This window comes from Macaca thibetana, chromosome 3 (genome assembly GCF_024542745.1).
Source record: "Macaca thibetana thibetana isolate TM-01 chromosome 3, ASM2454274v1, whole genome shotgun sequence".
Taxonomy (NCBI): domain Eukaryota; kingdom Metazoa; phylum Chordata; class Mammalia; order Primates; family Cercopithecidae; genus Macaca; species Macaca thibetana.
The window spans coordinates 8,144,708-8,159,148 of NC_065580.1; the positions used below are offsets into that span (position 1 = coordinate 8,144,708).

Sequence of the window (14,441 nt, forward strand, 5' to 3'; positions counted from 1 at the left end):
TTTGTCTCCCAGGCTGGAGTCCAGTGGCGTGATATTGGCTCACTGCAACCTCTGCCTCTCAGGTTCAAGTAATCCTCCCACCTCAGCCTCGCAGGTAGCTGGGACCACAGGCACATGCCACCATACCTGGCTAATTTTTATATTTTTAGTAGAGGCGGGGTTTTGCCATGTTGACCAGGCTGCTCCCAAACTCCTGGCCTCAAGTGATCCACCCACCTCAGCCTCCCAAAGTGTTGGGATTACAAGCGTGAGCCACTGCAACTGGCCACAGTTACAATTTTAATAATCATTCTGTAGGTTGCTTTTTAAATTTAGTATATTTTGGACTGCTTTCCATGTGAGTATATATAAATCAACCACAATCTTCAGTGACTGCACAGTATTTCGTTATGTGTTTATCCTGTAACGTGTTAGGCCCTTTCTGATGGATATTTAGCTTGAGTCCAGTTTTGTTTGCAGATAGAAGCCATGGTAGTCCACTTATGCAGGGTTTGTCAGCTTCTAAATCTGACTGGTCTGTTTTCCTATCTGGAGACAGCTCTTGTAGTCTTTTGTGGGGCTTTAGCCTCTAGGGGCTGGGAGAGGAATGGGAGGTGGTTTTGGAAGGCTCTCAGTCTCATGACGTCTCTATGACCGTGATTTTCAGGGCTACTCCCATTGCCACAGGTGTCTTTCTGGCTAACCTAAGGATTTGCGCTGGAGCCTGACCCTGGCTGCGCTGAGCAAGGGGCATAGAATTGAAAAGACTCTGATTTGAGGTTAGGATATGCTTCTGTAATGCACTTCCTCTGTTCTTACTGCACATTCTTAGAGCCAGGGCCAAGTCAGTGCCATCCCTCATCCCCCTAAACTCTGAATGAGAATCCAGGATTGAAACCCAGGTTAAAGCTGCCCACCTTACCTGGCACATTTCCACGCAGGGTAATTATGATCAGTATGTGAAGACGCGGCTAGAGCTGGAGGAGAACCAGATGAAGAGGTTTCACTGGGAGCAAGATCAGATTGCACACATGAAGGTAGGGAGACTGCAGAGTCAGGCTCGTGGCTTCCTGTCCAAAACAAGCAGGGGGCTTGGATGAGGGCATTGGGACAAATTGGGGTGATGGAGGAGGTTGGGAAGGAGTTACGATCACCATTTTTGCCCTGGATTGAAGATGAATTGTTGAGCGCCTGCATGTACTCCAAGCTCCCTTTGGTCTCTTTTAGAACTACATTGCGAGGTTTGGTCATGGCAGTGCCAAGCTGGCCCGGCAGGCCCAGAGCAAGGAGAAGACGCTACAGAAAATGATGGCATCAGGACTGACAGAGAGGGTCGTGAGCGATAAGGTAGGGTGTGATTGGGTGGGGTTGGGTGGCCTAAGGTGAGATGGATAAGAAGGGAGCCAACTTGATACATGCCCTCTTTTCTGCCTAGACACTGTCATTTTATTTCCCACCATGTGGCAAGATCCCTCCACCTGTCATTATGGTGCAAAATGTGAGCTTCAAGTATACAAAAGATGGGGTAAGTTCAGGGCAGGGCATGGGTGGCTGGGGTGTATCTTATAGGGTAAGTGGCAGCTCATGGGAGCCGCTCCTGTCCTGTGCTGACCACACCTGCTAGCCCACGCGCTCTGGGGGATTTTCAGGTGTGGCAGCTGGGATGCCTTCATCCAAGGCTGCTCACAGGCACTTCTTCGTGTATATGGAAAGAAGACTACTCAGCTGGGTTGGTGGGCGGAGGCAGTGGGGGAGGCGGGGTCTACTATGAGTGCTTTCTCCCACTACTCTTCCTTCCTCCTCTCTTGGTGACTGGGGAGTCAGCGGGCTTAGTCTGCTGGTCAGAGCAGATTCGTACTCTAGCCTTGTGTCCGTATCTCTCTCATCCCCACCTCAGCCTTGCATCTACAATAATCTAGAATTTGGAATTGACCTTGACACACGAGTGGCTCTGGTAGGGCCCAATGGAGCAGGGAAGTCAACTCTTCTGAAGCTGCTAACTGGAGAGGTACAGTGCCAAGGTGGGCGTGGATCCTTCTAAGATTAGGCCTTGCGATGGCTAAGGAAGAGGGAAGTGATGCAGCGGCTACTACTTTGGGAGGGCCTGAGTAGCCTGGTGGTGAGTGAGCCATCTGGAGGGGCGGGGCAGCAGACAGGAGAAGGGGAATGTCTGGTTGGACAGTGCTGAGGCTGAGGGCTGTTTTCCTGGGACAGGGATGTAGGGGGGAGTCTTTTATAGTGCGTGTGTGAATACATGTATGTATTTGAGCACATTTCTATTTTTTTTTTTTTTTTTTTTTTTGAGACGGAGTCTCACTCTTGCCCAGGCTAGAGTGCAATGGTGCGATCTGAGCTCACTGCAACCCCCATCCCCCGGGTTCAAGCAGTTCTCCTGCCTCAGCCTCCCAAGTAGCTGAGATTACAGGCATGCACCACAGCTAATTTTTTTGTATTTTAGTAGAGATGAGGTTTCACCATGTTCGTCAGGCTGGTCTTGAACTCCTGACCTCATGATCTGCCTGCCTTGGCCTCCCAAAGTGCTAGGATTTCAGGCGTGAGCCACCATGCCTGGCCCATGTTTCTATTTTCAATCAGAGCATTTAGAATATAGGAACATCTGTGTGTTTAGGGATGCTGCAGATTCTCAAGTAATGTCATTTCATTAATATTGATGAAAAATAGAAATGATTCCCAGCTGGGACCACTGTCTTTGTGGAGTTTGCACTTTCCCCTTAACGTCTACATGGGTTTTCCCCGGTACTTCAGTTTCTTCCCGCATCCCAAAGCTGCGCCTGTCAGGTTACTTGGCATGTCTCAGTGGTTCCAGTCTGAATGAGTGTGGGTGTGTGTGAGCGTACCCTATAATGGAATGGCGTCCTCTTCAGGGCTGGTTCTTGCCTTGTTCCCCGGATTGTGGGATGGGCTCCGGCTGCCCATGATCCTAAACTTGAATAAGCAGGTTGGAAAATGATAGCATGAATGAGTATAAATTACTGTAAAAGAAAAATTCATAAAGTTTATGATAATCATACAAATGCACTCAGCAAACCAGCCACATTCGTGATTATTTTTGAACTGTGTGGTGATAGGAGGTGCTCCTTACGATTTTCCCTTTGCAAACATTTATTCCTTGGTTTAACCTACCACTCTTACAATTGCCATCACTCACTGATTCACCAAAAATTGGGTAAATAACTTACCTCATTTCTATTAATCTTTCTTAAGTGTATGTATAGCTCACATGTATTTTAATGTTGAATATTAGAAGTGACTGGGTCTTTTGGCCAGGCTCCGTGGCTCACACCTATAATCCCAGTGCTTTGGGAGGCCGAGGCAGGCAGATCACTTGAGATCAGGAGTTTGAGACCAGCCTGGCCAACATGGTGAAACCCCGTCTTTACTAAAAATGCAAAAAAATTAGCCAGGCATGGTGGCAGGTGTCTGTAATCCCAGTTACTCCAGAATCTCTTGAGCCTGGGACAGAGAGGTTGCGGTGAGCTGAGATCGCGCCACTGTACTCCAGCCTGGGTGACAGAGTGAGACTCCCTCTTAAAAAAAATAATCTTTGGATCTTTATTTAGAAGTTTGGTGATCTTTTTTTGTGACCAAAAATGCTGCAGGAACCTAATTTTTCTTTATAACAGTTAGCCTGTGGCAAAATTAGTTTTGTTATATGTTGTTTCACTTAAAATGAAACTTTAAAATAGGTTCTGTGTCTAAGAACCTATCGATGACAGTGACAACTTTGAGGACTTAACTGTTTTTAATTTTAGAAAATGTATGTTACACCTACATCCAAGTCCTTTGTTGTACAGCATAGTGCCTTCTGCAGTAGACGTTTCATAACTACTTAAATTGTATCTTTGCCTCTTGAGAACATCTGCTTCAGTACATCTTCCTAAATATTTTTAGAGTGGCCAGAATAGCAGTGTGTGAGTTGGTGATGTATTCTTTTTAGGAAGTTGAGTCTTGTTCATTGTGAACATGTGTATGTTTGCCTGCTCTGCCTATGTCTCTAACTGGGCTTCCTTTGTTTCATGTTTAACGTTTCTACTTTTTTCTTCCTAGTTACTACCCACAGATGGCATGATCCGAAAACACTCTCATGTCAAGATAGGGCGTTACCATCAGGTACAGGCCTGGGGTTGGGATCCGGGGAATTGCCCAGGGTGTAGGAAAGGGCTGTATCTGGCCGAGTTCCAGCCAGCCGCCCCCACCCCCTGGCAGGAATTCCAGCCTAGGTGGCTCCTACCTGCTTCTTGAACCCAGAACAGGTGCCCGAGATAGAAATAGGAAGTTATCTAGTAGGGTTCTTTTTGAAGCGGGATGCCAGTCACACCCAGGTGGCTTCCATTTTTCCTGTAGCATTTACAAGAGCAGCTGGACTTAGATCTCTCGCCTTTGGAGTACATGATGAAGTGCTACCCAGAGATCAAGGAGAAGGAAGAAATGAGGAAGATCATTGGGCGATACGGTCTTACTGGGAAACAACAGGTCAGTAAAGGAGGGTGTGGTGAGGATGCCAAATAGCTGGGAGACTGTGACTGGGTGGGTCAAGGGACACTGTCCTGGCAGGCTAGGTTTCGAAGCTGTCCAAACCAGAGTCTCCGCCATTTGATTCCCCTAAGAACCTACTACCTTTCCTTTACTCTAGGTTGTTATGTAATGGAGCATTTTAAGGGAGCAAGGATAGCGTGCCAGTCTCTGACATGCCCTTGTGCCATAGTGCTTGAGGGCAAAGGAACTTGCAGTCTAGAAAACAAATTTCTGGATTCAGATCTGGAAGGATCCAGTTCATTAAGATTTAATTGTCAAGAGAGCAAGAGATACCGGCTTAGTAATGGCAAGGGCTTCAGGTTTCCGGACGAGTCTCTTTCAGGCCTCAAGAGACTAGTGGGTCTCTCTGAGCCTCACTTTTTATAAAATGGCGATGCTAATGGAGGAGTCAGGGAGAAATGAGGGAGAGATGAGCTGTGCTGGTTGGTGGGATAATGCCAAGTTATATGTAGGTCATGGTTCTATTCAGGTGAGCCCAATCCGGAACTTGTCAGATGGGCAGAAGTGCCGAGTTTGTCTGGCCTGGCTGGCCTGGCAGAACCCCCACATGCTCTTCCTGGACGAACCCACCAATCACCTGGATATCGAGACCATCGACGCCCTGGCAGATGCCATCAATGAGTTTGAGGGTGGTATGATGCTGGTCAGCCATGACTTCAGACTCATTCAGCAGGTGAGGCCCTGGCCGGTGGGTGAGGCACAGCAGAGAGCTTCTAGAGGGTTGGGTAGGGTAGTCATGGCATGTGGAGGGTGCATAATACCCGCCTACTTAATTAAGAGAAGGGGCTCAGAGCATAGACACAAGTAGTAAGGACCGGTTCTTTTGCCTCTTTGGGGCTACTTAGAATGCCTTAACTGAAACACTTCATTTCTTCAGTAGCTATCTAGAGATGTCAACCAACTTAGCATTTTGGGCCCAAATGGGAAAGAGAGTTGGGTAGAAAACTGGGTGCTTTTACTACTGTCCCAAGATTCTTTAGTCCAAAAATAGTATTCTAAGAAGGATTTTGATTAGACAGAGAACTACCTCAGTCATTGGAGAAGAAGTTGTTGCTCATTCCTCTGAAGCTCTGGAGAAGATGGGAGGTGGAGAAAAGAAGGCTGAGAGTGAAGCCTCTGAATAGATCTAGGCCCTGCCAGGGAGCTGACAATAGGAGTGACACAGCAGTTCCTGGCTTGGAAGGCTCCAAACCTGATTATGGTACCCTTGGGTGAGAACATCCCAAATAACTTAGAAGTAGTGAGACAGTGAGTTGGATATGGGTTTGGAGGGTGGAGTTTTCTTCCTAGATGCCCCTCAGGATAGTCTGCTGGGCAGAGGTGGGGACAGTGACTAGCCCAGGATTAAGTCTAGTTTTTGCTCTCTAGGTTGCACAGGAAATTTGGGTCTGTGAGAAGCAGACAATCACCAAGTGGCCTGGAGACATCCTGGCTTACAAGGAGCACCTCAAGTCCAAGCTGGTGGATGAGGAGCCCCAGCTCACCAAGAGGACCCACAACGTGTGAGCCCTCTACCTGGGCTCGGGTCAGGAGCTCCATCTGGGAACTAACAGCTGCTACCCTGACCAGCCGCTCAGGACAGGACCCTGGGGCTACACTCCTGCATTGCTGCAATACTGCTCCCCCAGCCTCTCCCCTGCCCCTCAACCTGCCTTAGCTGCACTCTCTTATCTACAGCTGGACAGTACCTGTCTGTTTCCTGTCCTCCTTCCAGTTACGTCTGTCCATGTCTGGACTCGGCTGGCCGTTCCCTCCAGCCCCTTGCTGGTTACTTACTCTGAGTGTGATGCAGTCAGAGGCACCAGCGGGTTAGCCCAAGGGCCCAAGCCTTGGATTTGGCCCGCAGAGGAGCTTAGGATCCTCGTTTTCTGGGTTTTGGTGATGTTGGAGGAGTACCCCCAGCCCACCGCCCCGATTCCTTTTTGCTTCTGGTTTGGAGCTCTGGACCAGGACCTTCGTCCTGGTCAGTTTTTAAATAATTATTTAACAGTGTAACTTTTAGACCTGCGTGACATCTACAAAGCGCCCAATAAAGAAAGAGGAAGCCACGGTCCCTACCTTCCTTCTCGGGTCTCTGGGGCCTTCTCCTCCCTGCAGTGCCAACATGCACTGCCCTCAGCAGGAGCTGGATCCAGCGTCAGTGTGTGGATGGGAACCGAAGACTAGTCTGTAGGAGCTGGAAGAACGTTCTCCCTTTACTGAGGATTTGAAATTGCACCTTTTCTCAGGCACCTTTTCTCACAGACTTTAACGTGAATCAGAATCACCTGGAGCACTCATGCGATCAGATTGCCAGATCTCACCTCAGGGTTTCTGGTTCAGTAGGTTTTGGGGGAGACCAAGAACGTGAACATTTCTAACAAGTTTCCAGGTGATGCTGTTGTTGCTGGTCCAGGGGCTGTATTTGGAAAACCACTGTCCAGGAGCGTGGTTTTCCGATTGTGATCTGAGGTTCTGCCCCAACTGCATAGAAGTTGGGCTGCTTGTTAAAAACGCAGGCCAGGTGCGGTGGCTCACACCTGTAATTCCAGCGCTTCGGGAGGCTGAGGCAGGTGGATCACTTGAGCTCAGGAGTTCAGGACCAGTCTGGGAAATATGACGAAACCCATCTTTACACGCCTGGAGTCCCACCTGCTCAAGTGGCTGGATTGCTTGAGCCCGGGAGGCGGAGGTTGCAGTGAGCTGAGATTGCACCACTGCATTCCAGCCTGGGTGACAGAGCAAAACCCTGTCTCAAAAAAATGCAGACTGCCAGGCACAGTGGCTCACACCTGTATTCCGACTGTAAGCTTATCACCTTGGGAGGCCGATGTAGGAGGATCAGTTGAGCCCAGAAGTTCAAGACCAGCCTGGGCAAAGTAGGGAGACCCCATCTCTACAAATAATAATAAAACGAACCGGGCATGGTACCATGTGCCTGTGGTCCCAGCTGCTCTGGAAAGAGGAGGCTCACTTGAGCCCAGGAGGTTGAGGCTGCAGTGAGCAGAGAACGTGCCACTACACTCCAGCCTGAGGACAGACCGAGACACTGTCTCAAAAAATAAAGGTTGCTGAGCATCAGACCTATTGATTAATCACGTTTGGTAGAATGAGAGAAGTGCAGAGATGGCCAGGAGTTTGCATTTTCACACCAACATCTGTGAACCTCTCTTCCTATTGGGATACAGGAAAGTTTGTATTTTTACCTATCCACAGCCATAGTTTTCATCATCACTATTGAATTCACTTCCAGCCCAGGGCTCTGCATACCTTATCTGGGTCTTCTGAACTTCAATAGCACCTCACCAGTGGCCATCCTTCCTGGTATGGATTCATCACTCTGCCTCTGAAATCAGTAGCCATCCCTATGGGAAGACACAGCCATGGTTTTTCAGTACTCATTATGCCAGGACTGGCGGGAGCAACTGTCCCAGATGGTGTTTAAACCCCTTAGGAGCTCATGATCTTGTTGGAAAGCCAGTAAGACAGAACCATACAGGACACAAATTAGATGCTAAATTGTGATTTAGATAGGAGACAGAAGTATTCAAAAAGGAGGGAAATTTCTTGTGAGTAGCTGCCCAGAGAGGTGGAATTAGTGTGCTCTCACTTGGAAAATGAGTAGGGTCTTCTCAGATGGCCACGAAGTCCAGGAACTGCCCTGGGCAACAGGGACAAGAGCCTCCCATGAGACACTGCAGCAGAGACAGACGGGAGTCCTCTACCCACTGACCCCAGAGAGTACTGGCCTGACTGCTTTATGCCTTAAGTGGGACCTGGAGCAAAATGGCCCAAGTTAGTCTGTCCTGAGTGTCCAGAGCCTTGGTTCAGGGGAGAATGGCATCTGGAGAGTGGGCTGCTGGGATAATGGGAACAGGGAGGGACAGAGTCCCTGCTACTTCAGCCAAGGAAGTGCTGGATATTGCTAAGAATCTAGGTAGTCTCGGGATCTCTGGTCTCCATGCTAGGACAGGAGGTCTTCGGAACCTAGAGGAATGGAAATAGTCTAGTCAGCTTACTTGTCGAGAAAAATGTCAACCTTGGTAATTTAAAGAATGCTTTAAAAGTCCACAAAATACATATTTCTAAAATTAGCAGTGCCTTGTTTTGGATTGAGAAATGCCCTGTTAGTTCTCTTAAGCCTTAGCACGTAGGATGTGACCTGCCATTCAGAGCGGGGTGGAGAGGTAAGTTGATTGAGGGGTTGCTCGCGTTAACACAACCAGCAGGTGATGCTGGTGTTTGGAACCCTTCCCCCGCCTCTTGATTTGAAACATCCTCTTTCTGCCCATGCCCCAATATGTTTCATATTGCTCCAGGTTTCTTTAGTCATAGCATTCAAGGGCCTGAAATATTTGTTCCCCCATAGGTGCTAAGTGAGACAATTGACTTTCTCCATTTTGCAATGGCCTTTTCTTTACTGCTAACTCCCAAGACCCCCATGTCTGCTTTTCTGGTGAGCACCTATTGTTTTTCTGCTTCTCGCCGCCTCCAGTGGTCTTCCTCCCTGTCAGCCTCTTCACCACCTGGGGGGCGTCTGCTCTCTGCATCTAGTCCAGGCTCAGGCATTTTGCTCATCTTCTGCCTTCAGTCCAAGCCTCGTTACACTCTGCTCACACTGATTCCACTCTACCTTTCACACCATTTCTTTCTCTCATTCTTCCCAATTAAAGAATACATCCTACAAAGATACATCCTACAATGCCTACAAAGGCACATCCCATTTGTGCCAATAAGCGGCCTGTAGCTACTCAAGCCCTCCTCACCATGGGTACCACCACTTTTAGCCCCTTCACCCTTCTCTGGTGGTTTGATGTGAACCAGTCTTGTCTCTTCAGCTCCACTGGGGCCCAGTGGGGGAGGGAACCTGCCTTCCTTCTGGAGTCCCCAGCACTCTGAGCTGTGCTGGCACCTGTGTGCTCCGTGATTACAGGCTGGTGGGCTGGAGTTGGCCTGAACTTTTAACAAGTGCGTAAATACACTGGGAGATGGTTGGGTGGGGGAGGGGACCTGGTGAAGCGTTTCTTAATTCGGAGGGATTACTTTGGGGAGAGGAAGGAACAATTAGTCTCTTTTCAAGGTTAGCCCAGAGCATGTTCTGGATTGCGATTGAGTCACGCCCCTTACCTCCCACCCCCACTCTCCCAGGTGCATGTCCCCAGCCACACCTGGTGGGGCAGCTGACTTGATAAAAAGTAGCTCCAAGGGGGTGGGCGGGGGCTATTCGAGGAGCAGGAGGATGAGCGCTGAGTATGGACAGCGGCAGCAGCCCGGGGGCCGTGGGGGTCGCAGTTCTGGGAACAAAAAGTCCAAAAAGCGCTGTCGGCGCAAGGAATCCTACTCCATGTATATCTACAAGGTGCTGAAGCAGGTGAGTGCAGAGCAAGGATGTGTGTGGGGGATGCCCTTGCAAAGCGCCTTGAAAGGGAACTGGCTGGAAGCGGGGACCCTGAGGTTAGTGTTGGCATTGGGGCAAGTGGCTCAGGCAGGCTGGGCCCCTCTTGAGGTGGCGGAACCTGATTTCCAAGGTCTCTACCTCTCAGGATCTTCGGCACCGGTGATAGGAGACAGTGTGCTCCCTGACACGCTCCAGAAGTTTACGGGAATGATGATGAGATAATATGATTAGGTGGGACATAATTTTTTTTTTTTTTTTTTTGAGACGGAATCTCGCTCTGTCGCCCAGGCTGGAGTGCAGTGGCACGATCTCAGCTCACTGCAACCTCCACCTCCTGGGTTCACGCCATTCTCCTGTCTCAGCCTCCCGAGTAGCTGGGACTACAGGCGCCCGCCACCTCGCCCGGCTAATTTTTTGTATTTTTAGTAGAGACGGGGTTTCGTCGTGTTAGCCAGGATGGTCTTGACCTCCTGACCTTGTGATCCACCTGCCTTGGCCTCCCAAAGTGTTGGGATTACAGACGTGAGCCACCGCACCCGGCCCAGGTGGGACATAATTAAAAGACAAGAGGACCACACTTTCTGTGCCAGGCTGAAGGTGATCGGGTGCCAAACACATTATGCTACAAAGTGTGTTGGTGGTGACTGAGGAGAGGAGTGTTCAGGGTGAACTGGAGTCTTGGGGAAGGCCTTCTGGACAAGTGGCACTCAGTTCTTTGAGGGGCTTAGGGTTTGTCCACGTTACAGACAAAAGAGCTTGAGGCCCCTAAAGGCTCCATGGCGTTCCTGCATCATGTGGCCTGACAGTGGCAGTGTCCCAGCTCCCCAGGCTTTGGGAAAGCCTCTAGCATCCTTCCTGTGTGTCCCTCTCCCCAACACACTGAGGCTGCAGGTGCCCTATATTCATGCATGAAAAGCCACTTGGAACACTGACAATCAGTTTGTCTGGAGGATCCAAAGCCACTGCTCAGCAGGGCCAAGGCCAGGAGGAAGCGGGGGTAGCCATGTGTTGCCCACCCTGGGTCTCCAACCTGCTTGAAACTCTTACCCCTCTGTTAGGGCAGGCCCCAGAGGTAATGCCTGTCTCCAGTCCAAATCCCATTAGCAGTTTCAGTGAATTGACAACCTGGGTGCCTGGGAATGCTCTTGTAGGGTTGGGGGTGAGTGGGTCCAGCACTGATATGGGTTGGCTGAAGAGATGCACCAGAGGACAGACTCCGGTGCCCTGAAGAAAGTAGGGTAGGAGTGAGTATCACTGAGTCCTGTGTCTTAGTCTGACTTGAGGGGCACAAATTGCAACTGATGGGTGAGGCCAGGCCTGGACCCGCAGAGGAGAGTGCTGCTGAGGGATAACCCCTCGACCTCCCGATGTGGATGAGAGCCCTAAGGAGAATGGGGTGTGCTGACAGCAGAGGGGGTTTGGGCAGAACCAGCCTTGTGCCAGGCGCAGATTTGCTGTTGGCAGTCGAGATCAGAGGTGGCAGGGAGGGTGGGTGGGACAGAGCCTGTTGGTTCTAGTGCTGTCTCCATCTCTGACTCCATGTAGGTTGTGGGACAGTCACTTCTCTCCCACTTCACATCTGACCAGGTCTACCTACTCACATTTCAGGACTGCTGTCAGGTCCCATTGCTTTACTAGAGATCACTTAGTTCAAAAGTTTGTGTGACAGAAGAGGAAACTGAGGCCCAGAGAAAAGGGCCATATTTGAGGTCATAGCAATTCACAATACAGCCACAGAACAGGACTCCTCCCTCCTGGTTCGGGGCTGCCACTGTCACATGCACATGTCCACTGGTTATGTGCTCCACCAAGTTACGTGCACAAACCTTTTGACCCCACAGTCCCACCTCTGGAAATAACCTTCCCTATGCTCACACAAGATTCAAAGATGGACATTTACCATAGCACCATCTAATGGCAAAAACAACAAAAAACACCCCAAACCCAAACCCGGAATGTTCATGAAGAGAGGAATGGTGATAGGAAGTATGATACATCCATACCATGGAACATTATGCAAATGCATCAATAAAACCAGCAAGATGCATGTGTAACTGGTTCCATTTGTTAAATATAGATTCTTGTGCATGATCATACAAGGAACTTAATCATGTTACCTCTTGCAGTTGAAAACTTCTTTTAAAAAACTTGGATATACCATAGTAGTACAAAGAAAACACAAATCCCTATTTCCATGACTGTTGGCCTCTGGGAAGGGGCTGGTGAGGAGCCTCCCTGCCTTCTGCCTCTGGCTTCCTAGAACCCCAGCTCAGGGGTGAGGCTTGCAGTGTAGGCAGGACCCCCCCTCCCCCAGCCCCTTCCATTAACCGAGTGGTGCTGCCCTCTCTCCAGGTGCACCCTGACATCGGCATCTCTGCCAAGGCCATGAGCATCATGAACTCGTTTGTAAACGATGTGTTTGAGCGGCTGGCGTGTGAGGCTGCCCGGCTGGCCCAGTACTCGGGCCGGACCACCCTGACATCCCGAGAAGTCCAGACAGCCGTGCGTCTGCTGCTGCCTGGGGAGCTGGCCAAGCACGCTGTGTCCGAGGGCACCAAGGCTGTCACCAAGTACACCAGCTCCAAGTGACCCAGGGTCTGACAAAAATAAAGGCTGAACTGTTTCTGTGCACTGTGGTGATTTGAAAGAAGGGTGTGTGAGGCCAGGGTGTGGTCTGAAGCAAGGGTGTCCTCACTTCGAGGCTACCACAGGTGGAGCAGCACTTCTTCAGATGTCTTAGAAACTGCTTTCTAGGTGTATCCCGTGAGCAACGTGTGATAGCTTTGTAAACATGTGAATGTTCTATTTGGTAGTGAGCTGAAATAGGACCTGGGACTGGACTAGCATCTGGATTTACTGCCAGCTGATTCCCTCTCTGGGCCTGAAATTCCTCCTGTGTGGTCCTCTTTCAGGCTGTGGCTTCCCCATGTCATTTCCCACCAACTGTCATTGCGTCGTAGACGACAGACATTATTGTTTGAAGGGGCTGCACAGATCTATTCAAGATAAAAAACTGAAGGCCCAGACCAGCTTCTAAATAACCTGCTGAGATCAGTATGATTTTTCAGTTTCCCCTTTATTTCAGTACAAATCAGTGGGGATGTTTTTGAAACTCCTAACTTTCCCAATTTTATTTGGAAAAATTTGAAACCCACAGAAAAACTGCAAGAAGTACCACGGCCACTCCTATATCCTTACCTAGATTTACTGCTCACCACTTAACCACTGCTTTTCCTGTCTCATGCAGCCTCTGCTTATCTTGTGGGCACATGACCCATAAATCCTCTTCCAAGTTTGGACAGGATGAAGGGGTGGGATTTAGACAAACCTCCAATCCTTCTTTGTTCCCTTTGTAATTGGACAGACCTAGCTTGTGGTCGCTTTCATCTCTATGTATTGAAAAGGCATCGCCTTATAGTGATAGCTGGCGTTCAGCGGCAGCTACCTAGGTCACGTGTATTTTCTCATACCTCAAGCCTCACCTCAAGGCTCTGTGAGCTGAGGACTAATGATCCTCATTTACATCCACAGCTAGCAAGGGGCAGGCCCAGGAGATCTGGCCCCGAAGTTTCACTCCTGCCCACTCTGCCCTGCGTTCATACCTTGCCCTGCCAGGCATGACCTGGGCCAGCAGGAGCCAAAGCAGCTGGAAGCTTGTTAGAAAGGCAAGCTCTTGGGTACCCCCTCAGATCTGGAGCAGAACCTGTTTATCTATCTATCTATCTATTTTTGAGACAGTTTCACTCTGTTGCCCAGGCTGGAGTGCAGTGGTGCCATCTCCGTTCACTGCAACCTCTCCCCATCCCGGGTTCAAGTTTTTCTCCTGCCTCAGCCTCCTGAATAGCTGGGATTACAGGCATGTGCCACCATGCCTGGCTAATTTTTACATTTTTAGTAGAGATGGGGTTTCACCATGTTGACCAGGCTGGTCTTGAACTCCCAACCTCAGGAGATCCACCTGCCCTGGCCTACCCAAAGTGCCGGTATTACAGGCATGAGCCACTGTGCCCAGCCCGGAATCTGAATTGTAATGAGACCCTCAGGTAGCTCGTAGGCACCTTCAAGTTAAGAGTCCTCCTATTTGCTTCTCTTTGCTGCTGTCTCCCTTCTATCCCTTTCCCTGGCCCTGTTTCTCGTAGATTTACTTATTCATAAGTCTCGACATGACACTGAGCTAAAAAGCTCACCCCAGCTGACAGCCTCAGGCTGCTAGTGGTATAATATTTTGTCTTTTTGGAAAAATTGTCTCCTGAACTTGTAGCAGTGATGGGAGGCAGTACCCACAGGTGACCAAGTGAGCCCCAAGCATGCAGAACAGCATCCACTATGCTTTCTAGCATGATCCTTCACGTGGGTCTGGCTCATGGGAATGGTGTGAACTCTTGGCAGGCCCCAAGGAGGCAAGCATGGTTATGCTCACTTTCACCCAAGGGGGCAACTGGGCCTTCAGGGCCTTCTGATTCCAAATCAGTGCTTTTCCCCTCTACCACACGGGCCTCCCCGTGCCATCATCCAGAGAGTGGAGGGC

At 49.7% G+C, this 14,441-nt stretch overlaps 2 protein-coding genes across 3 annotated transcripts in view; both read left to right on the forward strand.

Annotated features, from left to right (window-relative positions):
- Nucleotides 1-6,584, forward strand: part of ABCF2 (ATP binding cassette subfamily F member 2) — a 196,276-nt gene extending 189,692 nt beyond the window's left edge. For both annotated transcript variants that reach the window (XM_050785846.1, XM_050785845.1), the window contains 8 exons: nucleotides 921-1,016; nucleotides 1,207-1,326; nucleotides 1,415-1,504; nucleotides 1,877-1,987; nucleotides 4,048-4,110; nucleotides 4,345-4,473; nucleotides 5,006-5,209; nucleotides 5,905-6,584. In XM_050785846.1, the coding sequence (XP_050641803.1) occupies nucleotides 921-1,016; nucleotides 1,207-1,326; nucleotides 1,415-1,504; nucleotides 1,877-1,987; nucleotides 4,048-4,110; nucleotides 4,345-4,473; nucleotides 5,006-5,209; nucleotides 5,905-6,042 (951 nt within the window). In that variant the 3' untranslated portion in view covers nucleotides 6,043-6,584. The remainder of the gene's footprint in view (nucleotides 1-920; nucleotides 1,017-1,206; nucleotides 1,327-1,414; nucleotides 1,505-1,876; nucleotides 1,988-4,047; nucleotides 4,111-4,344; nucleotides 4,474-5,005; nucleotides 5,210-5,904) is intronic.
- A 709-nt stretch (nucleotides 6,585-7,293) lies between these two features.
- LOC126951645 (histone H2B type 2-K1) lies at nucleotides 7,294-12,559 on the forward strand. Its single transcript, XM_050785955.1, has 2 exons — nucleotides 7,294-9,886; nucleotides 12,266-12,559. Exons 1-2 carry the CDS (start codon nucleotides 9,668-9,670, stop codon nucleotides 12,500-12,502), a joined length of 456 nt encoding a protein of 151 aa, XP_050641912.1. The 5' UTR covers nucleotides 7,294-9,667; the 3' UTR covers nucleotides 12,503-12,559.
- The last annotated feature ends 1,882 nt before the right edge of the window (nucleotides 12,560-14,441 follow it).